Genomic DNA, 26,348 nt, shown 5'->3' on the forward strand with positions numbered 1-26,348 from the left:
TACTCTGACCAAAATTTGAATTAAAACAATTTTTAAGTGAATAATAAGATGACACTTGAATTTTTTTCTTTAGAATGCTTTAGTTGTGCTTTTGCTCAACTTGAAAAGAGGTGAAACCATGGCATTTGTTCCCTTGCTCTTGGGGTGGGGGTCCTAGAAGTCTGAAAACTGAGGGCTTGTTTTAATTATGAGACCCTTGAAAGGGCCTCAGTTTCTCCTTTAGGAGGGCTTCTGCCTCAGCCAGTGCCAAGGAGGGGGGACCCCAGGGACGATGCAGAGGTCCCCCTGTAAGAGCATGGTGGTCCCAACTGTCCCAGACCTGAGGAGAATCTCCTAACTGGGGACCAGTGGGCTGGGGCATGGCTGCTGGGCATAGGGGCTCTTTGTCCACCCTGTAGTCAAGCCCACCTCCTCAGTACAAGGCTCAGGCCGCCAACCTTCTTCAACAAAAAACAGCTGGCCCACAGGCAGACTACCAACTCCACCCACAGCCAGACAGATGTGAGAGATATAAGTCACAGCCCACAGCTTTTTATTTCCTTTAAAAAAAAAAAAGGGGGCAGGATCTGACCACTCTCTTCACTGAAGCCACCCATTGCCCTCAGGATGAGAATCAAATTCCCCCCGAGCCCTTCAGCTGTGCCTTCACACCTCAGGCCTGGCTATGTCCTGTCCCCGCTCTGTGCCTGGGGCACACGGTCAGGGAAGCCCCGAGGATCCCCTGGGATTTCTCTGCCCTCCTCTGCTGGCAGGGCTGCCATGTATGTGGCCAGGCCGGCTGCGGTGGGTACTCAATCCACAGCCACCCGGGGAAGCCGGCTGGGCCAGGACCGTCAGCGCGGACAGTCCTTGGAGCTGCTTGTGGCCGAAGACCATGGCTTGCCGCCCTGCCCCCTCCACCACGTGGCTGGCGGCTGCCTACCTTCTCCCCGGTCATGGCGAAGGGCGCGTTAAACCACTGCTCAAAGGTGCTGCAGCTCTTGAAGATGGTGGGCAGCAGGAAGTTGAGGAGCGCCCAGAGCTCGGGCAGCTTGTTCTGCAGAGGCGTGCCCGTCAGCAGCAGGCGGCGCGGCGCCACGTAGTGCGTGTTGAGGACCTGCGTCAGCTTGCAGTGGTGGTTCTTCATGCGGTGGCCTTCGTCCACGATCATGTACTTCCAGCGGATCTGCAGGCCAAGAGCGGATGGTCAGGGGAGGACAGGCGGTGGGGCTGTCCCCTGAGTGAGAAGCTCACCGCCATTAGGCACAAAGGCTCCGGGCAGAACGGCCCATTGAGGTGGGGAAGGTGAGCACGACAGCATCAGAGAAGGGACCAGCGCTCCGAGGAACAGACACATTCTGCAGCTCTGTGAAGCCGGGGAGACGGACACGTGGACAGGGAGATGGCTAAGAGCTGCTGTCAGGTGAGCAAAACTAAGTCCAGAGAAGAACTTTGGTTTTCCAGGAAAAGTACATATACCAAGTATCTGGCATAGAGAAAAAAAATCCTAAATACTACACAGCCTGCTGATCATAGGTCCTTGGGGGTAGGGTCGAGAGGGGACATGGTTTTAGTAAGAGGTACGTGTCAATCTGGCTTCCCTGGTGGCTAAGATGGTAAAGAATCTGCCTGCGATGCAGGAGACACAGGTTCGATCCCTGGGTTGGGAAGATCCTCTGGAGAAGGAAATAGCAACCCACTCCAGTGTTCTTGCCTGGAACATCCCATGGACAGAGGAGCCTGGCAGGCTACTGGCCACGGGGGTCGCAAAGAGCCGGACAGGACTGAGTGACTAAACGTTTCCAGTCAGCAGGTGGTGGCTCGGAGGCAGGGAGGCACAGCTGGGGGCAGACTGTGCTGTGGGGGCGCTGCCCATACCCCAGAGCCTGTCAGTGGGCGCCTTGCCAATGGGCACAGGCTAGAGCCAATTTTAACTGGGAGTTAGGTTGGTTAGGCAGGGATTGCAGGTATAAACCCCTGTTTACATGCGATTGTGATGCCCTTCAGAGCCACTCGGGCCTTGGCATCTAGCTCCTGGGGACCAAACACGGCCCAGCTGAGGCCCTGCAGGTCAGGTGTCCCAGAGGAAAAGGGCAGGACTGACTGGGGCGGTGGGTAGCAGCCCTTTCCCACAAGTAATCCCCATGGTGGGGGGTTTATACTGATTAAAGCCACTGTCAGACACACAGGATTTTCAGAGCCCTGTTCTCGTGTCTGGGATGGGCCTGGCTCTGTCCTGCGTCAGAAGGGTGACCCGAAGCACAGGCCCCAGCTTAAGAAGGCTGGAGGCCAGCTCCCTGGGCCTCAGTTTCCTTACCTGTAGCTCGGAGATGAGTATCAAGCACCGAATGTCATCAGTAGGAACATGCCCCACAGGTGGGGGTTAACATGTAAAGCGCTCTACCCCTTGACTTGCTGCCCTATATGGTCAGCGAGGCCAGACGCAGCAGCTCAACCCCTCCCCACCCCAGGAAAAGAGCTTTCTGGAGGCAAAGGACTGTGCCTGTCTTACACCTGGGTCATAGTATATTCTTGGTAACTCACTGGTGGCCCAACTAGAGCCACTTTCACAACTGAGTCAGCTAAGAGGCTGCCCAGCCGCAGAGCACCCACTAAACACATCAGCTCCGTGGCTCAAGGCCGACGGGACACACAGGACCTCCGAGCACGCCGCCCTGAAGGCCCGACCCCACCTGCTTCGCAGGCTGCTTTCTTCTAGGCTGGGGTGGGGAGACACAGCCACCAGGGAGGCAGGTCTGAGGCCTCTAGAGACAGGTGGAGATGGGGGAGGGCCTCAACATGGCCCTGTGAGGGCCAGGACAGGAAGGCTGGGAGGCATCGCAGATGACCAGGCTCTTTGGGCAGGAGCCCTGAGAGAAGCTGGTCCACGTGCTGTGTAGATGGTGCCGGTCTCTGGATATGATCCAGGGCAAGCCTGGGAACACACAGTCAGAGAAGCAAACCCCAAGTCACCTTGACTGAGGCCGTTCACACCCACAGAGCAGCTGTCCTTACGCATATGCAGGGGATCACTGAGCAATGACTGGTGGGGGGTCTAAGCAGATGAGAAGCGTGACCCATGCATGACCAGCCTGGGCAGGATCCCAGGCGCCGGACGGCACATGATGGGCCGAGCTGCCTTGTTTTACAGGTGAACACACACGCTACCTTTGCAAGGATGTGCTTGTCCTTAATGATGTACTCGTACGTCGTCAGCAAGACATTGAACTTGCCGCTGCGGAGCTGGGGGACGAAAGCACGTCTGGCTGCTGGGGAGCCCTGTGAGGGAGAGAAGACACACACGCCTCAGCCCGTCAAGTCCTGGGACCCTGGTAAGGCCGAGAACTGGCAAAGGCTGCTGGCCCTCTCCCGACTCCACTCCAGAGTGCTGCCCTCCCCAACCTGGCCCCCAAGCGGCTGTCCCTCCCTCGACTCCAGCCCCAGGCCGCTCCCCTTCCCTGACTCCACCCTCCATGCAGAGGGCCTGGTGCAGGGAGCAGAGAGGCATGCAGGCCCCGGGTGGCTTGCAGCCTGCACCTCCACTTGCCCCACTCCTGGTGGGCAACAGTTCCGCTTCCCATGCCTGCCTCCTCCTGGGTCCCCTCTCAGGCCACCGCGTCTCCCACACAGGTGCAGTCCACGGTGACCATTCCCTAAGGGCAGCTCCGGCTTCTCCCTGGTTAGCAAATCTGTCTGGTTCCCTGTTTCAAGCTTACTGTTCCTGACAGCCTGAGCTGCACTGGTTCCCAGAAGCTCTTTTTCCTTTAAAAAAAAATTTTTTTTAAACTAGAGTATAAGTCACTTTGTTCCCGTAAGCTCTTGGCAGCAGGACAACATTTAGTTTCTCAAAAGCACCAATTTCTCCCCGCACATGCTGTCGTCTCTGTCAGGACCTGCTTCTTTCCCTCACGGGCCTGAGAGCTCCGCGGTAGAGAGGCGAGCCTGGACCCGAGAGCCCTATGGCCAAGGGCATGACTGAGCTCTGCCACTGAGGGGTTGCGTGAGGCAGCCCGCCCCTCCCTCCCCACAAGGACAGGAGGCACTATCGGCCCCCAGTGCACAGGTGAACTGGTCTAGAGATGGTGAGGACAGTGAGCAGCCCATGACACAGCAGCAGCCCATGGCGGACACTCACTGAGTCTGCCTATGTGGACAGGCCCGGGGGTGAGTGTATTCACACCAGCACAGTCCACACACTGAGTCCAGAACTTAGCAAAAGCACCCCTCCTTGAAATGAAATGACGCAAGCCCCCATGTGGATGACCTAAGAAGGCACGCACACGTATGTCGTGTCATTAATGCAGGTTGACATCCCTTCTCACTACACATATCCCCTACTCCCCCACCCTGCCCACACCCACGTCCTCAGGTGGCAACTTACCTTGTAGGACACCTTCACCACGGAGGGGGCCCACTTGTCAAATTCGTAGGCCCAGTTGGAGAGGGTTCTGGTGGAAACAAGGATGGGATAGTCAGATACTAGTTCTAATGTCAGTCATTCACTGTCCACACTAATGTCCATGAGGATGTAAAGGCTGACGTGGCCATGATCCTGGCAGGGTAAACTTCCAATAATTTGTATGGTGATTTTCCCTTTAAGGAGGTAGCCCTTAACTGCCCACCTACTATGTGTGGGCTAAACTGAGTATCTTCTCCCAGAATACAGTATGGAAAGGGGAAGAAAAAGTACTTCACAGTGGAGACACCCGCCACACACACTACCTCAGCCAGGTGACCAAGGTCAGCCACCAGCGTGAAGAGTCACGCTGACAGTAACTGCCCCCATGATGAGCTGAGAGGCAGGCTTCACTTCTGATCTGTGTTCCCAAAACCCATCATCCCATCTAAGGATGAGAAAATCACCAAACAGACCCAGGCTGAAGTACCTCCTGTAAAACACCTGACCAATCTCCTCAAAACCACCAAGGTCACTAAAGTTATGCAAAGTCTGAGGAACAGTCACAGACCAGAAAAGGCCTGAGGAGATGTGAAGGGTAAATGTCACATGGGATCCTGAGACTGAACACAGAAGTTAGGCTGAAACTAGTAAAATCTGCATAAAGTTTACATGATGGTAATGTGTTTAGTTACACTTTCACTATATACAAAACAGGCCAGAGGGGATTCCTCACTTGTGACAATGTATCAGGGTCATGTAAGATGCGATCAACCACAAGAACGTCCTTGGTGCTGCACTGATTAAAACTTCACTTTCAATGCAGAGGGGCAGGGGTTCAATGCCCAGTCAGGGAACCAGATCCCACTAGATCCCACGGGGAGGCCAAAAACAAACGCACAAGCAAAAAAGATGTGATCAGACACAGGGGGAACCAGAGGAAGGTACACAGGAGCTCCGGGTACCATCTTTCCAATTTTTCTATAAAGCTGATACTATTCGACAGTAAACAAACCATCACAAGGCAATGGGGGGGATGTGCTGAAAGGACACAGTACTCTTCCCTGGAAAATCCCATGGATGGAGGAGTCTGGTAGGCTGCAGTCCATGGGGTCACAAAGAGTCGGACATGACTGAGCGACTTCACTTTCACTTTCTTTCTTAACCAAAATCACTAAATGATGGGTCCATGAGCCTACGCTGCTATGAAAAACTATACCATTAAACTATTACACGGGGGAGAAAAGACAGCTTTCCCTTGCAGTGGATTCCAAGACTACGGAAGAACGCTGGGAAGAGAAAACCTTGCCTGGGCACTTCCCAGGGGGATCATCATTTCAGGCGAGACAGATGCCGAAATTAGAGAAGAGTATGATGAGAAACGGGATAGTCAAAGAATTTCTCAGTATCTTCCCATGAGATACTTATAAATCACAAAGGAAAACTCTTACGCTTGCATGGGGAAACCAGCAGGCACCACATAAGAGGAGAACAAACGGGGGACTTCCCTCATGGTCCAGTGGTTACGACTCCATGCTTCCACTGCAGGGGGCATGGGTTCGATCCTTGGTCGGGGAACTAAGATCCCTTGTGCAGCACCATCCGGCCAAAACATAAAAGGAGAGACCAAAGTGACGCTCTCCTGTTGTGGAGCCCTGGGCTTGTGCCCTCTGATGTGAAGCCTCAGGAAGGGCACAAGAGCCCCTCCTGGAGTTTCTTGCCAGAATTCCAGAAAGAAGGACACATCACATGAGCCCTGTCTGAGGAGGGATGGTCTACCAAACACCTGCCCCGGATGCAGGCTCATGAAGATCAAGAAGAACAAAGCCAAACTGGGCAGCTGTCACAGAGACATCACAACACCCAACAACAAAAGACAGGGGAGGGACCCTGGACCAGAAAAAGGCCTTCAATGGAGAAACTGACAACATCTGAACCGTGTCTCTGGAGTCACTAACAGTTAGTGATGATTTATCACCACGTTGTTACTAGCCTGCTGTTAAAACTGTCCTAAGGTGATGTGAGCTCTGGGAGGCCAGGTAAAAGGTGTGCAGGAACTTTTTAAGCTGCTTTTGCAGTTGTTTGTAAATCTTAAATAATTTTCAAAATGAAAATTAAAAACTGGTATCTCATTGTAGTTTTGACTTGCATTTCTCTAGCTATTAGTGATGCTGAATAGCTTTTCATGTGCTGAGTTCCTTTGCTGTCCACCTGAAACCATCACAACACCGCTAATCGGCTATACTCCTATACAAAATAAAGTTTAAAGAAATATATATTAAAAAAAAGAGACAGACCATGGGACTTCCCTGGAAGTCCAGTGGTTAGGACTCTGTGCTCTCATTGCTGAGGATATACATGACTTCCCCCTTTCTCATCTAAGATCCCGAAAACGGCAAGGTACAGCCAAGGGAAAAAAAAAACCCAGTCTGTAGCATAGCACACTGGACACAGAGCTATTCTGGTGGAGATGAAGTCCCACCTAAACAGAAGGGAGGGGACAGGAGCCCTTGGAGGGCTGTGGACAGTGCACAGGCGAGGGCCGCGGGCACAGACAAGAAGCTGGGTTGACACAAGGGAGGATGCAGCAAGGCCAGCTGCAGGCCCAGGGCCTCCTGCTGATTCTAGAAACAATTCCCTCTCTATGAAGATCTAGTCCCACCAAGGAAGCCAGATTTATACCACCATGAGCAAAAGAAAGCAAAGGTGGAAATCAACTTCTCCCAGTAAATTCTGGAGGCGCCTGAGGCCCCCAGTCACGGGTGCCTCCAGGCCTCTGGAGGCCTGGCCGTCTTCCAGGCAGGAAAGTATGTTCCCATGGGCTGGGGGATGAGGACATGGTTTCCCATCACCCGCCTCAACAGCTGATGTGGTCCCTACTGCACACTGGGCAGAAGGCAAGGGCTTCATCTTCCGAGCCAGGCCAAGTGCACACACACAGGCCTGGCCACATCAGAGCAGACCATCCCCTGGGCCCACGGCTGGACTGCCGCCTAATATGTGACTGGAACCAGGTCAAGGACAGCCAGTCCCAGGACTTATGGAAAAACCCTGCAGGCAGAAGAACCATCATGTGTCATATGCAGAGCTGGGAAGAGGCAGCCCCAGAGCAGCTAAGGAATCTCAGCCCCAGAAGGGTGTCTGTGGGAAGGAAGAGGCTGGTAGCACCAAGAGATTGCACGTGAGAGCTTCCGTAGGACACCATCCAGGTACCACACACCACCACAGCTGAGCATCTGTGGTGCCCGGACTGGGCTGGGATGTGACCAGCAGAGCTCAGTGTCCCAGCAGGAAGCGGAAACAGCACCTGAACAAACAGCAAAACTCCATGTTTCTAGTGGGCGGTTATCTGACTCCTGTGACAACCTGGAGTGGAATCTGCTGGTTGTAGGACTTGAAGAGGACACCAAGGACAGCCTGTGAGAGTCGCCCCAACAGGGATCATATGGGCAGGCACCCCAGAACCTGCCCTTCCTCTACCCTGTGCCCTGAACCCAGAAGCAGGCAGCTGTGCGCTGGGTGTGCCCCCCTAGAATTCACATACTGACATGTTCACACCCAGAGCCTAAATATGTTTGGAAACAGGGTCTTTAAAGAAGTAATGAAGGGACTTCCCTGATGGACCAGTGGTTAAGAATCCACCTTTCGAGCAGGGAATGTGGGTTCGATCCCTGGTCAGGGACCTAAGATCCCACTTGCAGCAGGGCAACTAAGCCCGTGTGTGACAACTACTGAGCCAGCAAGCCACAACTACAACCCGATGCAGGCCTCCCCCGTGGCTCGGTGGCAAGGAGTCCGTCGGCCAATGCAGGAGACATGGGTTTGATCACTGATCCAGGAGAATCCCACACGCCACGGAACAGCTAGACCTGTGTGCCACAACTATTAAGCCTGTACTCTAGCGCCTGGGAGCACTAGAGAGAAGCCCGTGTGCCCCAGCTACTGGGGCCGTGAACCACAGCAAAAAGCCCGCAAGCTGCAACAAAGATCCTGTGTGCTGCAACTAAGACCTGACTCAGCCAAGTAAATAAATACTAGAAAACAAAACAGAACAAAAAAGGAATGAACAAAAATGAGGTCCGCAGGGTGAGCCCTAATCCATGACTATATGATGTCCGTATAAGAACAGGAAATGAGGGTACAGACACACAGAGGGAAGGCGAAGTAAAGACATAGGGAGAAGACACCATCTGCAAGGCCAGGAGAGAGGCATCGGGGGAAACCAGCCCTTATAGACACTCTGGACTCAGACTCGGGCTTCCAGGGAAGTAGGGCCTGTGGTGAGGCCACCCAGGCTGTGGTCCTTCATGAGGGTGGCCCGGACGAACCAACACACAGGCGTCTGAATTTGGGCGGGCACTCACGAGAGGGGCACTATGATGAGGAAGGGCCCGTTGATGCGCTTGTGCTCCATGAGGTACGTGATGAGCGCGATGGTCTGGATGGTCTTGCCCAGGCCCATCTCGTCAGCCAGGATGCCGTTCAGGTTGTTGTTGTATAGGGACACCAGCCACTCTAAGCCTTTGATCTGCAAGGACAAGCGGCCAGAGCTGAGGCCCAGGTCGGGTGTGAGAGGGTTCCCTGCGCTTCGGAGGCTCCCAAGTTCCAACCCAGCCAGGGACCGCCCGCCGCCATGTTCACTCGGCACCTGGCTCTGGGTTCACTCTCTTCTATCCCACTCAGCCCCATCTCACACTCCTTTCTCTGGAATCACAGGGGTGCTGTGATCATGCGAGACAGGTATGAAACATCCTTTCCAGGCACATGTTTAAACTGTTAAGTCTCTGTCACTGCCGGATACCAAGCCACACAGCCCACTGGGACCAGCCTGCCCTCAATGTGTGACCCTGGATTGGGGAGACTTGGGACGTCAGGGTAACGAGTGCACCACACGACTAAGTGCCTCAACAGCATTTCAAGATGAAGTGAGAGGTTTCCAAAGCTTGCAAAGCTTTCTGCCACAGGGAGTTAGAAGACTGTCCTCAAGGAAACTCTGGAAAGTTTCCTAATGGATTAAGTAAGTCGTGGCCATGTTCTGATTTCTGTGATTACACAGGCCTCTCTGGAAACATCCACTGGTCACGGGATTCACCTTTGGAACCTGGCGTCAGCACATGAGAATGCTTGTGCGGAAAGGCGGGCTTCAGGGGTTACCAGCACCGAGCAGCAGACAGGGAATGTGTTCTTTGGTTGGAGGTATGCCAGCTGTCTCCTGGGAGCTGAGATGAGCTTGGGGTGAGGGGCCACAGTCACAGAAAAAGGAATTTCTATGACAAGCAGTTCCCTTTCTTGGCTGTTCCAGGCCAGGCCCTGACACAGCTTTAGAGTCATCATCATGTAACCCTCACGGGCCTGCATTTCTGAGAAGAAAGGACTGGGTCTAGAGCTGCTAGGCTCTCCCTCCTCGCCGCCTCACATTGCACAGAGCCCCCACGGCCCCACACCCGGGTCCCCTTCTGGCTCAGCCATTCCTAAACCGTGTGATTTTTGTTTTCCTTACTGGAGGATGACTGCCTTACTATTTTGTGTTGGTTTTTGCTGTACAATATGAATCAGTCATAAGTATATACACACTCCCTCCCTCTTGCACCTCCTTCCCACCCCCTCATCCCACCCTTCCAGGTTATCACAGGGCACCGAGCTGAGCTCCCTCTGAACCATTTGAGAAATTGCTGTTATCTATCTGCTCCTCACTTACCCCTCAAACTCCCCATGAAACTTGGAGGATCACAGCGCCTACTGCAAAGCTGTTGGGGGAATTCAGATGCTAAAAGCCTGTCAGTGCTCCTCCTCTGCCAGGCACGAATCAAGCACGCAGGAGAAACTGACTGATGGCACCATTTCATTTCAACCCCTTTGTCAGGACTGCCGTGTGGACTCAGCCCCATCCAACCTACCTGGTACTGCTTGAGCACGCCATTAACCATAAGCGCTGACTGCTTGTCCACCCTTTCGGTAACGGCGTGGGCCACAGCGTAATAGGACTGCAGGCCACGAGCGAGGGCCTGAGACACACCGTACTCATCATCCACATCTTGCTTGGCGTTCCTGGGAGGAAAATGGAAGGGCCATGTGAAGACAAACACTCTTACCTGGGACAACATGCTTCTGACACAAGCCTCTGCGGAGCAGCTTTTACGGCCTGAGCCAGAAGATGAGCCCAAGAGCAGCCACACAGTCTGAGGACAGGCAAGCCGGCAGATGCTAACCTGGGGGCCAATACTGGACTTCTGGGTGCCAAGGGGGCACCTTCTCTGTCACACCAGGGAAGGAGAGTTACTTTCTGCTGGAGGCTTGTTGCATGGTCCACCCTCTCTACTGAGAGTTCAAGGGAAAATGTACACTTGACAGCCTTGCAAACCTCAATCATTTATACACTGGAGGTTTTGTGATCCAATCTGGAATTCTTTGAAAAAGTGACATTAAACTACTGACATTTTATTTATGTGACAGATACAGGTGACCCAATTTCCATCCTACTGCTTTATGCTATGTTTCTGTCCTTGTATCACCCTATCCATCTTGCCCATCTGGTTTTCTTAGCTTAGAGCAGTGGTCTCCAAACTTTTTGGCACCAGGGACTGGTTTCACGGAAGACAGTTTTTCCACAGGCCAGGGGGTGGGGTGGTTTCACCACAATTCAAGTACTTTACATATTATTGAGCACTTTATTGCTGATCTAATGCTGCTGCTGATCTGACAGAGGTACTGGTCTGCGGCCTGGAGGCTGCAGACTCTTGGCTTAGAGGGTTTTTCTAATGGATTAAAAAGATTGTACGTTTGCTCTAGTGGTTCCCCTTCATGCCTAAAGGTTATATAATACATATCACTCTCAATCCTCTATTTAAGAGTATCCGTTAACTCTGTAGTTCACGGAATTCTCCAGGCCAGATTACTGGAGTGGGTTGCCATTTTCTTCTCCAACTCTGTACTGTAAGCCACCACGAAATCAGTATAGTAATTTTAACTGCTTTCAAGGGCAAAGGATGAAAAATAACCTAAATGACCACTGCCAGACAAAGGCCACAGTACGAGACCACAGCAGGGACACCACGTGGCTGGATGTGGAAGAGAGTGAGATGCTGTGTGTACACAGACACGGGAGCAAGGGGCAGAAGAGTGTCCCAGAAATGAAAAGGAAAAAAAAAAAGCACAGGGTATGTGTGGAAGACATATGCTGAGGAAACAATTTCTCCCAGGGAGGAGCGGGGAGGGCTGAGCTGGAGCACAAGCGTGGTAAATCTTTCGTGGTAAACCCCACCATCTCCTACACACAGGACAAACCATGTGAACAGATGGACTGTCATTACACCCTATGAAAATCAGAGACATCTGAAGTTAAGTCCATTTGACCTATGTGGTCCAGCGATGGCTGCCAGCTGGACAGGGCTATTCAAGGAGGAGCTGGGATTCTGATGGCTTCTGCAGGTGCCCCCACGCAGGGAGCTGGCCAAGTGGGAGTGGGTGGAGAGAACCCTTACTCAATGATGTGCCGGGCATCCACCTCGGAGACATCGTCGCTGTCAGGATCTGGAATCTTCTTCTTCTCCTCCACGGGCAGGGTGGGGGGCTGCGTGGGCTGTGGCTGCTCCTCCTCCTCCTCCTGCCGAGAGACAGGTCCGTGTCTCCCCGGGTCACCACAGGGACGGGCCCGGGGCACCCGAGAGAGAAGACCAGAAACTAGGGATGGTTTTACAACCCACACGCCTTCTTCCTGCCCATCCCAAAACAAGTCATGCTTTTTATGCACATCTTCTTTTAGTTGCTCAATATATGATTTTTAGTTTTTGTAGCAGAGTCCAGACACTTCTTTTTAAGGATATCTCAGGGTATTTCTGTACTTCAATTGCTGCTGGTAGATTCTATTCGTACCCAGCCCTTCTTACATAATGTATGCTACTAAAACAGCTTTTCAACTCTCTTGGATTTTCTAGGTATTAAACATTCATAGGCAACCTTCAATATTTACTGCTCCTGATTTACTTTCAGTTTTAGTGACATGGCCCAAATGTCTAAAACATGTCAAATAAGACTGGTGGTAACAGGCACCATAGTTTACTAAGAGGTTTTCTATAAATTTGAGTACAGTAAGTCCCCAACATATGAACTTCCAAGTTGAGAACTTTCAAAGATGCGAACATGCATCCCATCAATGTCAGGTGTGAGTGCGGAAGCAGCCTGCACTCCATCTCCTGTTGCTGACGACCCTTCAGCTCTGCCATCTCCCACCTCCTCGCCCTCCTCCAGTCAGGAACTCTTCTTGCCTGTTCACTAGATGCCCACCCCTGAGTGTCAGCTATTGACCTGTACTATTACACTTTTCAAGGTACCATACTGTAACAGTGAAAATGTTTTCTTTATAGTTCATGTTTGTTTTATGTATTCTTTGTGTGAAAAGTATTATAAACCTGTTACAATACGGTACCATATAGGCAAACTGTGTTAGCTGGCTACCTATGCAAACTGTTGGACTTATGAGTGCACTCTTGAAATGGAACTCATTTGTTGTAGGGGACTTACTATTTAAGTATTATGTTTCATGAAAAGGATATTTCAACATTAACTTAGCAGATAATAAAGGGGATTCTGTATGACATATTGATAAAATACACACAAATGCATTTCTTAACATTAAACTATCCTTGTATTCCTGTTTAAATCACACACAATGTGTGTGTACAATGGAACTGCTATAAAACTTAAAAAAAAAAAAGAATCTGTTTATTAACCTGTTAAATTATTCCAATCAAACTCCAGTGAAATTTCCCTTGGAGAAAAGCAAAATAATTTTATAGATTACTGGGAATAATGATCACGTGATGACAGCACAAACACTTTGGTCCCAAAAAACCATAACTGTAAGACTTTCCAAGTTGATACAACCATGTCAGGAATTAAAATAGGAATGGGAAGCCTGGCTAATTCCAATTAAAGGGGATCAGCAAATTTTACCTTAAAAAGTGACATGAAAGCTAGACAAAAGTAGCACCAGGAACCATGCCAGAGAACTGGAGTCTGAGAGGCACTAAAGCTTAAAACAACTGCCGAGCTTTGAGTAAGGAGAGGGTGGGAGTTTGCAGAGATCTTACTTGTGGGTGTGTTCACCTCTCCCGTCCTGACGTGTAAGCTCTGTCAGGGTGGGCGGGCCATGAGGCCGGTGGGGGACTCAGGTGTTTTATAGCGGTGGGCGATGCTCGGGCCAGCAGCAGCCAGTGGAGGTGAGGACCTCAGTCACGGGTAGGGCGAGCAGATTACTGGCTGAGGGCTCTGCACATGTGCAGAGGAAATGAGACTAGGCCCAGAGGAAAGTAAAAGCCAGGGTAGGCTTGAAAATGACCCAGACCCGGAACACGCTCTTCTGCATACACAGATCTACTGGCAGGAGACACAATCTTTACTGGCTCAAGGTGTTGGAGGTGACTGCTAAGTTATGAAGAAATACAACCCATTCCTAGAGAGCCAGGATTAAAAATGAAAATGAGAAAAAAACAAAGCAAAACAATAAACTGAGCAGACACCACAGACAGCACATCCCCTGGGGAAACAGTCCACAGATTCAGCCTAGATAATTTACTAAACAAATAAAACGCCAGAAAGGAACCCACAAGAGTGGAAGTCAGGACCCAGAGTGGCTAAAATAGCCTTCCACTGAACATTTACTGGGCTTCCCTGGTGGCTCAGCGGTAAAGAACCCACCTACAATGTAGGAGACACAGGTTCAATCCCTGGGTTGGGAAGATCCCCTGGAGAAGGAAACAGCAACTCACTCCAGTATTTTTGCCTGGGAAATCCCATGCATGGAGGAGCCTGGCAGGCTACTGTTTATGGGATCGCCAAAGAGTCAGACATGACTTAGCAACTAAACAACAACAAACATTCACTATAAGATAAACGAAAAAAAAAGAAAAAAAAAAAAAGATAAGCAAAAAAGGAAGAGAGTGTGATGTGCACACGATTTACTCCATTTGTTAAAAGACATCCATGAAAAATTTATAGGTAACACTAAACAGTGATCGAGTAACTGCTTCAAACTTAACACCAAAAACAAGCCAATGATACCTGCTCTGGATACGTCTATTCAACATTTTATTGGAGGATCTAGCCAGTGCAACAAGGCAAGAAAAAGAGATTAAAAATTAAGGCACACAGACTGACACAATCTTGTTTGTGAAAATCCTAAGGAATCAAACAAACAAAAAAATCTTACTGGAATTACCAATATGAGTTTAGCAAGTTCCCAGAAAATAAGATCAACATAAAAAATTTTTTTGCATGTTATTTCCACAGAAAAGCTACAAAATATTCAAAAATAAAATTAAGAAAACAATTCTATTCATAGTAGCGTAAAAGGGATAAAATAATTAAGAATAAATTTAACAACAAAAAAGCAAAAACTGTACTCTGAAAACTACAAAACAATACTAGGAGAAGTTAAAGATTATCAAAATAAATGAAGAAACAGCTCATGTCCATGGACTGGAAGACTAAGTATTACTAAACGTGATTCTCCCAAAACTGATCTAGACTCAACACAATCCCCCCAGAAAATTCCAGCAAGCCTTTCTGTAGTAATTGATGAGCTGATCCTAATGTGTACATGGGGATGTGAAGGCTCTGGAATAGTCAATACAGCAAAAAAGTTGAAGGACTAACACTACCTGATTTTAAAACTTATTATAAGCTACAATAATCAAGATAGTGTGGCAGTGACACAAAGATAAACATAATCAGATCAAAAGAAAAACACTGAGTCAGAAACAAACCCTTATTCTTATGGTCAACTAACTTCCCACAAAGCTGCCAAGCTACTCAATAGGGAAAAACAGCCTATCATCAAATGGTGGCTGGGTAAGGTGGATATCCATATACAAAGGAACCCTTAGACCTTCAGATCACACAGAAATCAACTCAACTATGACCCTAAATGTAAGAGCTTAAATATAAAACTTCCAAAAGAAAACATAAGAGAAAAACCTTCATGACTTTAAACAGTTCTCAGTATACCACCAAATGCACAATTCATAAAAGAAAAAAATCAACAAAAGGATTCCATCAAAATGAAACATTTTTACATTTCAAGACAACACTGAGGGGAAAAAAGGCAAACAGACTGGGAGAAGATATCTGCAAGTTATATATCTGATTAAGGACCGGTATCAAGAACATATGAAGAATTCCTACAACTCGATGATGAAATAACAAAAAACCCAATTAAAAATCGGCAAAAGATTTCAACAGATTTTCACCAAAGAAGATATCTGAATGGTGCATAAACATTTGAAAAGATGCTCAACATTACTACTAGGAAAACGCAAAGTAAAACCAGAGATACCATTACATACCCACTAGGATGCCTACAATGTAAAGAACAGATAATACAAAGTGTTGATAAGGACATGGAGAAACTGGGAACCTGTGAAAAGGTAAAATCATTTCAGGCAATGGTTTGCTAATTGCTTAAAAAGTTAAACATAAACTTACCATAAGACCCAGCAATGCCATTCCTAAGTATTTACCCAAAAGAAATGAAAATGGAAAACACACAAATGCCCACAACTTGGTGAACTGATAAACAAAACGTGGTATATCCATGCAAAGGAACATGACTCAGGAATAAAAAAATTTTTTTAAGATCTTAACTTTTATTAATGGCTTCTCCACATTATTTCTTTTTAATATTTTTAAAAATTGAGGTATAAATTACTTAGAGTAAAATGCCCACATCTTATCAAAAATTTTGATAGTTGAGTTTGTTAAGTTTGGAAATATGCATATAAGGGTTAAATCTATACCCTCAAAGCAGAGAATATCTTTTTTCTTTTCCATTATTCTTTATCACAGGGTATTAAATACAGCTCTCTGTGTGTGGGACCTTGTTGTTACCCATTCTATAAATAACAGTGTACATCTGCGTGTCCCATCCTCCCGATCCTTCCTCCCCGCCTTGCCCCCCGGCAGCCCCAAGTCTGTTTTCTGTCTGTTTCTACTGTGTAGATAAGTTCATTCACATCAAATTTTGGTTTTAATGTATAAATGGTATCATGTAGTATTTGTCATTCTCTGACTTACTTTGCCTAGTATGGTAATCTTTAGGTCCCTCCATGTTGCTGCAAATGGTATTATTTCATTCTTCCTTATGACTAATACTTCACTGTGTATATGTATCTTTAACAGCATCTTTAACCATTCACCTCTCAATGGGCATTCAGGCTGTTTCTGTATCTCAGCTATTTGTAAATAATGCTGCTATAAACACAGAGGTGCATGTATCTTTTTGAATTATAGTTTTATCTGAATATATGCCCGGGAGTAGGATTTCTGATCATATGGCAACTATTTTTAGTTTTTTGAAGAACCTTCATAATGTTCTCCATAGTGACTGTACCACCTTACATTTCCACCAGTACTGCAAATATTTTCTTCACACTTTCTCCAGCATTTGTTATTTGTAGGCTTTTTAACGATGGCCATTCTGATCAGTGTGAAGTGGTATCTTATTGTAGTTTTGGTTTGCATTTCTCTAATAATTAGCAATGTAGAACAAACTTTTGACAGACAGACAACATAGGTCAAACTTAAAAACATGCCACATAAAAGCAGCCAGACAAAAAATACTACACGTTGTATAATTGCGTTTATGTGAAACTCTGGAAAAGGCAAATCTATAGAGCAGAGCAGACCAGTGATTTCCTGGGGCTGGAGGAAGTAGCAAGAACAAACTGTAAATCAGTGAGATGAAGCTTTTAGGGGTGATGAAAACATTCTAAAGTTGGTGCAGTGTGATGACTATGCAATTCTGTAACTTGACTAAAATCACTGAAGAGTAATCTTATTATGAGTGCATTTTACAGTATGCAAATTGTATCTCCAAAGAGTTGTTTAAAAAGATTACAATGAAACATTATTAGTCTAAAAATCATTAGATTTTTAAAAGGAATTTTAAATACTGCATCAACTATGTATCTATGCCTTAATATTTAAAAATAAATAAAACAAAATAACAAGAAAAATAAATTCTTAAAAAAGAAATTGGTGGATATAAAAACCCAATGTGTTAATTTTTTAGAAATATCACAGGTCAGTGGGGAAGGGGTGAACCAACAGTATACCCATTGTCTTAATACCACTTTGCTGTTATTTAGTCGTTAAGTCATGCCCTACTCTTTGCAACCCATGGACTGTAGTCTGCCAGGCTCCTCTGTCTGTGGGATTTACTACTACTAGAAGTAGGGGGAAAAGGGACTCCATCTGAAGTCCTACACAAAATAAATTCCAGGTGACCTAAAGAGGTAAGAAGGAGGGGAATGAAGACAGGACAAATCAAAAGAAAGATATAGATAAAGACCAAGCTGATTTCAGGCTGAGGTAAACACATAAAGAACACTTTATGTATGGACTTTCAGCTAAAATACACAACTGAACTGAAATGAGCAAGTGAAGCAAATCATTCAAAGGAGAAATCTAAGTGGTCAGCAACACCTGAAAAAATGTTTGACCTTAATAAGCAAAGATATGCCTGTTAAAATTATCTCTGTATAAAAATTATCTCTGTATAACCTCATGGAGGGGGGGAAAGCTTTTTAAAAGCCTTGTAAGCCACCCTCACCCCAGTTGATTGGGGGGTGCAAGGGGTACCCTTCTTGGGGGTAACCATGCAGAAGGAACCCTCCCTACAGACAATGCATTCCTGGGCTTCCTCCAGGTCACGCTTCCCAAGGAGGCTGGCCAGGACAGAGGGATAAGACTCTCATCTGAGCTCTGACAACCAGGGAAACTCTAAAAATCACCTCACAGGGCATAATTCAACGACTTAGAAAATACGCACAATAAATAAAATCATGTATAAAGTTTTCAAAGAACAGATAAGGGGCAAACATAGCATGCTCACGATCGCATGCTCACAACTTCATACTGGCATTTTTTGGAGGGTAGAGTTGCTGGGTGCCTGGCATACGGCCAGTATGACTGAGGACCTATGAGTGAGGACATCTATATTTTAGTTAATGAAGTTAGAGTGGAAACAGTAATGCGTGACAAGAGGCTACCATATTAAACCATGTGGCTCTCAAAAACCAGCTTTCAGCCTCGGATGCCCCCTGCCCATCTCTTACCCCACTCGATGCCTGGCCTAAGTGGAAGAGGAGTTTAGCATCCACTATGGCAAAGTTCACACCACAGAGCCTGGATGGCCAGGAAATGAACTCTTACCTCCTCCTCTTCTTCTGAGCCACTCTCTTCACTATCAGATCTTGGAGCTACTTCATACCTGGGGAGGGAAAAAAAATCAGTGTTGTAATATAAATCTCCCCAGGAAATTTGCGTAGAGGTATAGACTTCAAGCTTCCAATGCAGGGGGCACGAGTTCAATCCCTGGTGGGGGAACTAAGATTCCATATGTCATGCTGCACGGATTAAAAAAAAACAACTCCCCAGAACCAGCACGATTCACTTGCTTTAGCAAATCGGCCTGTTCCCAATGCAACCAGGATCACCCCTGGCAGCCAACTCCTGTGGAACGAGGCTGGCCTTCAACCCGGGATACTGGCTGTCACTGGTCGGCGAGACCCCACTCACCCCGGGTTCATCTCCAGCCAGGCCTCCAGCTGCCCGGCTTTGGGTGCATCTGTGCCTGTGAGGATCTTCCCACTCTCCACATGGATCACTTTCACCGGCAGGTCACTCATTTGGCTGGTCTCGTCTAGAGGCTGAAAGAGAGTCACATGCGGGATGTGAGGTTCTGCAGAGTCCATACCCTGGGCATCCATCCATGCACCAGGGCCATCTGGGAACTGCCCCCCACCCATCCCAACTACAGCCCAGAAAAATGGCACACAAGCTGGGTTAACTGAATGTTAATAACTCAGTAAAAATATATGTAACCAATTGATTACAGCTGTGTCTCAGAAATAACTGATATAAATATTTTTAATTTTCAAATAGGTATTGGGTTGGCCAACTCAATAACATAATCACATAGTCCAAGATTCAAGAGGATGGAGTGTGGACTCTCGGCATCCCTACCCCTGAACTCAACAGTTTCTCTCTTCACAGGTGCCCACCCCTATCAGTTTCCAGTGTGGCCTCCTAGATCAATTCCACACAGAACAAACAAGGTCTTCTGTATTCATTCCTTTTTGACCCAAGTGACTACACTATTCCCATTCTTCTGGCCCTTGATCGCTTCCATTCACACTGGATTTGTAGACTGCATCAAGGGTCCTCATTCTTTTCTGTTAAACAGCTAATGAGAATCTTTGAAAAATCAAACAACTTCCTTGTAGCAACAAATATGTAATTCCTTGATTTCTTGAGATACTGACTTCGGATGAAGTTTTCCCCTTCAACAGATCCTTCATATTTCCTGGCAAGACCTTCAGGATGAGGATGAAGGTGGAAACCTTTGTCTGCACTCACTAGGAACTTAATACCTCCCAAAACTCCCTGCAGGCTGTGCTCACCACCTCCAATGACCCTACAATAGTAGAGACTATTGTTGCTGTTTAGTTGCTCAGTCGTGTCCAATTCATGCAACCCCATGGACGGTAAACCCGCCTAACCGCCACCCCACAAACAAGCTCTGAGGCTGCCTCGGTCAGTGCCTGTCACCCCTGCATCTTTCCTGGGAGCAATCAGTGTGCCGACAGTGGGACCTCTCCACCCAAGAATCCTGACTCAACTGCTCTGGGGTCCTCAGCCCAGGCCTCTCTAATTTTCAAGTTCCCCAGGTGACAATGATGTCCAGCCAAGGCTGTGGACCACTGCGCGAGAACCAAGACCAAGACCACCAGTAGCCACCATGGAGCAGTGCTTCCTGTCACTATAACAGGACGAGCAGCTGCAGTGGATACCCTCCAGAGTTCCCTGAAGCACAGCTTCCTGCCATATAAATGCCCCAAATGGCCTCGGGAAGGCTTTGTGCTGTGGTCAAATGCCAGCCCACATCTCTTCTTAAAAAATTCAGCATTTCAAATAAAACCCTGTGGAATAAGTATCAATACATCATGTGAGTTAATCACTATAGTCATTCATTTCTTGGAATCAGGCCAAGAGGCAAAAGTGTGCCAGCTACTATGGGCTGTGTTGTGTCCCCTCTGGAACTCAAAAGCTCAAGCCCCAACTCTCCAATGTGACTGTGTTTAGAGACAGGGCCCTGTGGGAGTGGGGGGTGGGGTAATCCAGATTAAGGTCATAAGGTCATAATTAGGTCATAAAGGTGGGGCCCTCATGATGGGATTAGTGATTGTAGAAGAAACCCCAGAGCCTGCTCTCTCTCCAGCCAAAAGGCAGGAGGCTACAACCAGGAAGAGAGTCCTCACCAGGAACCAACCTTGCTGAAACTTGAGCTTGAATTTCCAGCTTCCATAACCATAAAAACACGTACTTCTGATGTTTAAGCCATACCAGCTAAGAGAGCATCAAAAGGTAATGTACAAGGAGGCTCATTCCCACAATGTGCGTGTAAAAAAGGAAGCAGACAGGGGGAAGAGCTACCAACAAGGGAGGAGACACACAGCAGTCCATCAGAGCTGCTTGGCGCAGGATGTCTGCTCTATCTATTGATGGGAAGCGACTTAAACAGCTATCAATCTGAACAATGAAAGAGATTCTAAGTATGTCAATACAAGAAAATAAGAGGAGAACTAATGGCTTGATAGGGAAAGTGGTCTAAGATACTCTGCCAAGCAGAAGTCTTGCTATGTGTAGACTAACCCAAATGGTCCCCAAACAAAACAAAGGGAATGCAAGCATGAAGATTCTGGGAAAGGTGGAGAGAGAGATGTCAACCAGAAATCAACATGCATGCTCATGAGAGAACAAGCACCACGGGGGCTTCTACTTCTCATGTCGTCACTACATTCACATTTCATGTTACCATTTTTTCACCAAGGAGAAGTATTGCATTTATGATTCAAAGCAAGCAAGCAATAGCCACATCTCTAATATGGTGACATTAAAAAGAGTCAGGTGGGACTTCCCTGGCCGTCCAGTGGTTAAGAATCTGCACTTCCAATGCAAAGGGTGTGGGTTCAATTCCTGGTCGGCAACTAAGATCCCACATGCCTCTTGGCCAAAAGCCAAAACATATAACAGAAGTACTGTAACAAATTCAATAAACACTTCAAAAATGATCCACATTAAAAAGAATAAATAAATCTCACAAGTAAATAAATAAAAAGGTATGGTGAGGGTAATAAATAAATAGAGTGAAGCTGGAAAAACTAAGATATAGCACCAGGTGGAGGGGAAAAGAAAACCTCCAGGAGGCTTGTGTATGGAAGATATCCCAGAGCAAACACACCCATGATTACTCAAGGCTTCCCTCTGGGAAGGGGTTTGGAGGAGGGATTAAGGGAGAGGGTAAAAGACACACCTTTTATGTGCACATCTCACATCTTTCACACAGGAGTGTGTCAGGCGAGAATGGCTGCCTTCAGGAGGCAGAGAGGAATGTTCTGGAAGAGATGGATGTGTGGGGATAGTAGCCCCTCTCTAGGGGGCCTCTTTGCATGGTTCTGACTTTGGGACCAGGCTAATAATTCACATAATAAATAAATAAGTAAGGAGTAAATGAGGAGTCAAGTGGCCCAGTAGTAAAGAATCCCCCTGCCAATGCAGGAGACATAAGAGACATAGGTTCAATCCCTGGGTCGGGAAGATCTCCTGGAGGAGAAAATGGCAACCCACTCCAACATTCTTGCCTGGGAAATGCCATGGACAGAGGAGCCCGGTGGGCTACATACAGTCCATGGGGTCGCAAAGAGTCAGACACAACTGCGGAACTGAGCATACATGCACACAAATAAAACCAACAAGGATTGGGGGGAACCTCGCAACTGGGAGGACCAAGGGGAGGACTAATCTTCTGAACAAAGGATCTGAAGCACATACTTACAAAATAATAATAATTCATATACTTGGGTGTGCGAGGTCTTGGTTGTGGCATGTGCGGTCTAGTTCCCTGACCAGGGATCAAACTCAGGCCCCCTGCATTGGGAGCACGGAATCTTAGCCACGGGAAGTCCCTGGAGCATATATTTTAAATTGAAAACAAACACTGACCGCCGTTAGCCACTCTGAATGTACTTCCTGCGCCTTCTAGGACTGTGAAAATAAGGGATTGTGGCAGACAGGAGTCGGTTTGGGGCTATTATAACATGGGCAGGGAGGAGAGAAAGAAGCCAGGGTATTGGATTAGACTGGAGGTATCAGTGCAACTGCAACATTTTTAGTTTATATAACTAGTTAATATATGTAACTAGCAAAGTGGATGTGCATGCATACACACATCTATTTCCTAGATCTGTCCGCTGAGAGGGCCCCACAAGAATGAAACCTCAGTAGCAATGAGTACACGTAGATCATGGTTTCCAAATATTCTTTTCTGATGAAAGGAGTCAGGGCTCCTTGGAGAAATGGCTGAGTTCAGGAGGGAAAGCAGATGAGCCCAGGGCCGTTCTGGTGTGTGAGGAAATCAGAATGCCCTCAGAGAACAATGGGGCAGAGGGACACAGGAGGTAAGGTGAATGGGTTCCCACTGGCCCAAACTGGAACAGTCTTGAGCATCAAAATATATAATGATAGTGCAAGATTAAACCAAGTAAATCCATTAGACTAAATAAGAATCCATGAGTCAGTACCAGGAGTTGGCAAACTATGGCCCACGAGCCAAATAAAAAAGAACGGAAGGCTACATCCATCAGCAGAGGAATGGATAAAAAGAATGTGGTGCAGGGCTTCCCTTGTGGTCTAGTGGCTAAGACTCCACTTGCCAATGCAGGACACACAGGTTCGGTCCCCAGTCCAGGAAGATACCACATGTCATGGGGCAACTAAGCCTGTGTACCTCAACTACTAAGCCCCTGCTCTAGAGCCTGTGCTCTGCGACAAAAGAAGCCACTGCAGTGAGACGCCTGTGCATTGCAACTGGAGAGTAGGCCCTGCTCGCCACAACTAGAGAAAGCCCCAATGCATCAAGTAAGAGCCAATGCAGCCAAAAATAAAATAAAATTTTAAAAAAGACAGACAATAACATGTATTGATAAAGGTGTGGAGAAACCGGAACCCTTACAATAACACATTACTGATATGGGGAAAAAAAAGATGTAGTACATACATATAACAGAATACTATGCAGCCATAAAAAGGAATGAAATAGTGCCATTTACACAGACATGGACGGACACAGAGACTGTCATACAAAGTGATGTAAGTCAGAAAGAAAAATCCTGCATATTAATGCATATATGTGGAATCTAGAAAAATGGTACTAATGAAATTTATGTGCAAAGTAGAAATAGTGACACAGATGTAGACAACAAATGTATAGATACCAATGAGGGAAGAGAGGATTTGGGATGGATTAGGGGATTGAGGTTGACACATATACACTACTATGTATAAAATGGACTTCCTAGGTGGTAAAGAACCTGCCTGCCAATGCGGGAGATGTAAGAGACATGGGTTTGATACCAGGGTCAGGAAGATCCTCTGGAAAAGGAAATGGCAACCACTCCAGTATTCTTGCCTGGAGAATCCCATGGACAGAGGAGTTTGGTGGGCTGCAGTCACATGGTCGCCAAGAGTCAGACACGACTGAAGTGACTTATCACAGCACACATGTACAAAATAGATAACTAATGAGAACCTGCTATAACACAGGGAACTCTACCAAACGCTCTGAGCTGACCTAAATGGGATACAGCAGAAACTAACACAACACTGTTAAGTGACACTCCAAGTTTTTTAAAAAAAAGGGAGATTTTCCCTTCTTGCAGAAAGCCAACTAATACATACAGAAGGAATACTGACTGGAGAAATCACCATCTTGCAACTATTATGGCAAAAACTAATACAGACAAACACAATGGATGCTGAAACAGTGGGTGGAGGTCTGAGGCATTATAGTATCTTCACATAGTCTTGAGTATCTCCCCAGAAGGTACTTCCAATCACTACAGCTGGAGACGCCTAGGCTGACACCAAGGGATCAAGGTCAACATCACCAGTGAGGGAAGAAATCTACGCCACACACTCCTCATGTGATGCACGGAGAAGGACCCTGCGTCACTCCAGGGTTTCCTGCTGCTGTGAAGGACACCGGAAGGTCAACTGTGAGACCGTGCAAGGGCTGTGGATCAGATGACCACACTGCGTCAGTGTCCATCTCCTGGTTTTGACTGCTGCACACTTATGGCAAAGAGCAGCTTTGTTTTTGGGATGTACACAGAAACACACAGAGGAGCAGAGTGCCATCGTGCTGGCATCTGACTCTCAAATGGCTTATAAAAAATGAATATGAATGGTGGGAATGTGGGCGATGAACACACAAGGGTTCTCTGTAGTGTTCTTACACCTCTCCTGGGAGTCTAAAATTTTAAAGAAAGAACTGAGAAATAAGTAACAGCCTGTGAGCAGAAAAAGCCCCAGAAGGAAACACACCCACGAGTGAACGATGTGCTCTCTGCGGAGTGGGGGCGAGGAAGAGTGGGAGGTGGCAGGGGACTGAGGGGGACTCTTACCAGCACCATATACTTTCGTAAGTTCAGAACGAGAAAAACTTTAAGGGTGAAATCGACCTAACTTCCAGGGATGGGCTGGCAGGTCCACAAGAAGAAACCCCTGGTTCCTCACCTCACCATCAGGTCCGATCGCAGGCGTCTGTCCTTCAGCGTTTTCTGCCTTCTGGAAGGGAAGAGAGCCACAGTCACCCCTGATGGAGAAGGCTAAGGTACATGCCCACACACAGCCACTCCACCCTCACCAAGAGGCGCACCTTCTTTTTCTTCTTCTTCTTCTTCTCCTTGGCGACCTGGGCGGCCTTGTGCTGCCGCACCAGCTCCGTGAGGTTAGCTACGTATTCATCTGTCTGCTGCAGGAGGTAGGCCAGGCGTTTGTCCTTCTTCTGGTCAATGAGTTTTCGGTAACCCTCCTCGTCCTCGGCCTGCAGAAGCCGGCGGTTATGGTGGAAGCTCATGACTCGCCCATCCACCAGCACCCAGGGCGGCCAACAGACTCAGAAGCCTGTGGGGTGTTGTTAACCAGTGGCTGGACCCACATTTAGGAAGTGCTGAGCTCATGGCCTACACTGTGCTCTATTCATCCCCTTCACATCACTATGGACTCCCCTTCAGAACGTCCTTAATTCCCAACCCCACCAGGCCCCACACGGTCCTGCTGGACAGACACGGTCCTGCAGGAGCCATTTAAAAGGCCCATCTTGGGACTTCACTGGCGGTCCAGCAGTTAAGACTCTGCTCTTCCACTGCAGGGAGTGTGAGTTCGATCCTTGGTTGGGGAACTATGATCCCACATGCCATGAAGTGTGGCCAAACTAAGATTGGGGAGGAAAAAAGCGCCATCCCCTCTGTTCACAAAGACACCCAAATTCCAACCATTTTCTCCACCTTTTCCAAACCACTACTCTCCCACCTGGCTTTCTGAGAAGACATCGGACCACACTGTCCTCCTCTAGCTCACAGCCTCCCTTTCGGGGTCTGAATTAAATCCGAAGCCCTTCATGGCCTGCCAGGCCCCCGTGACTGCCGCTGGGACTCCAACCTCACTGCCCTGAAGCACACTGTTCCAAGGGGTACTGACTGAGCCCCACACACGGCTTCCTCCTGCCTCGAGTCTATGCTCTTGGCTCCCCTCTGTGCTGGGAAGCACACCCCCCCCAGATCTCTGCAGTCGTGGGTCAGGCCCACCCTGCCTGGAACATCCAGTTAAGCCCCACTCCCTGGTTCTGCTTCGTTCTCCGCTGTGCACTTCTCACCCCCAAAACCATCCTGTCTGTCTCTGTGGGCACCTGTCTCTCTAGGGCCAGCATGACCCCATCAGGGAAGGGACCGTGTCCTCCTCACCACTGTGGTCCCTGTCCGGGCACCAGGGCTGCCAATATTGGCCCAATCAGTGAACCCTCCGTGAATAATAGGTGGTTACGTGCAAAGGGGTGGGGAGGTGGGCACACACTAGG

At 47.9% G+C, this 26,348-nt stretch overlaps 1 protein-coding gene across 9 annotated transcripts in view; it reads right to left on the reverse strand.

The window, feature by feature from the left end:
- Positions 1–26,348, reverse strand: part of SMARCA4 (SWI/SNF related, matrix associated, actin dependent regulator of chromatin, subfamily a, member 4) — a 91,023-nt gene that overhangs the window by 37,260 nt on the left and 27,415 nt on the right. For all 9 annotated transcript variants that reach the window (XM_043466596.1, XM_043466594.1, XM_043466593.1 and 6 more), the window contains exons 10-19: positions 25,149–25,316; positions 25,007–25,057; positions 18,950–19,080; positions 18,584–18,641; positions 11,857–11,978; positions 10,273–10,423; positions 8,740–8,903; positions 4,361–4,427; positions 3,148–3,258; positions 923–1,165 (exon numbers count right to left, since the gene is read on the reverse strand). In XM_043466596.1, coding sequence (XP_043322531.1) covers positions 923–1,165; positions 3,148–3,258; positions 4,361–4,427; positions 8,740–8,903; positions 10,273–10,423; positions 11,857–11,978; positions 18,584–18,641; positions 18,950–19,080; positions 25,007–25,057; positions 25,149–25,316 — 1,266 coding nt within the window. The remainder of the gene's footprint in view (positions 1–922; positions 1,166–3,147; positions 3,259–4,360; positions 4,428–8,739; positions 8,904–10,272; positions 10,424–11,856; positions 11,979–18,583; positions 18,642–18,949; positions 19,081–25,006; positions 25,058–25,148; positions 25,317–26,348) is intronic.

The sequence above is a fragment of the Cervus canadensis genome, chromosome 4 (assembly GCF_019320065.1).
Source record: "Cervus canadensis isolate Bull #8, Minnesota chromosome 4, ASM1932006v1, whole genome shotgun sequence".
Classification (NCBI taxonomy): domain Eukaryota; kingdom Metazoa; phylum Chordata; class Mammalia; order Artiodactyla; family Cervidae; genus Cervus; species Cervus canadensis.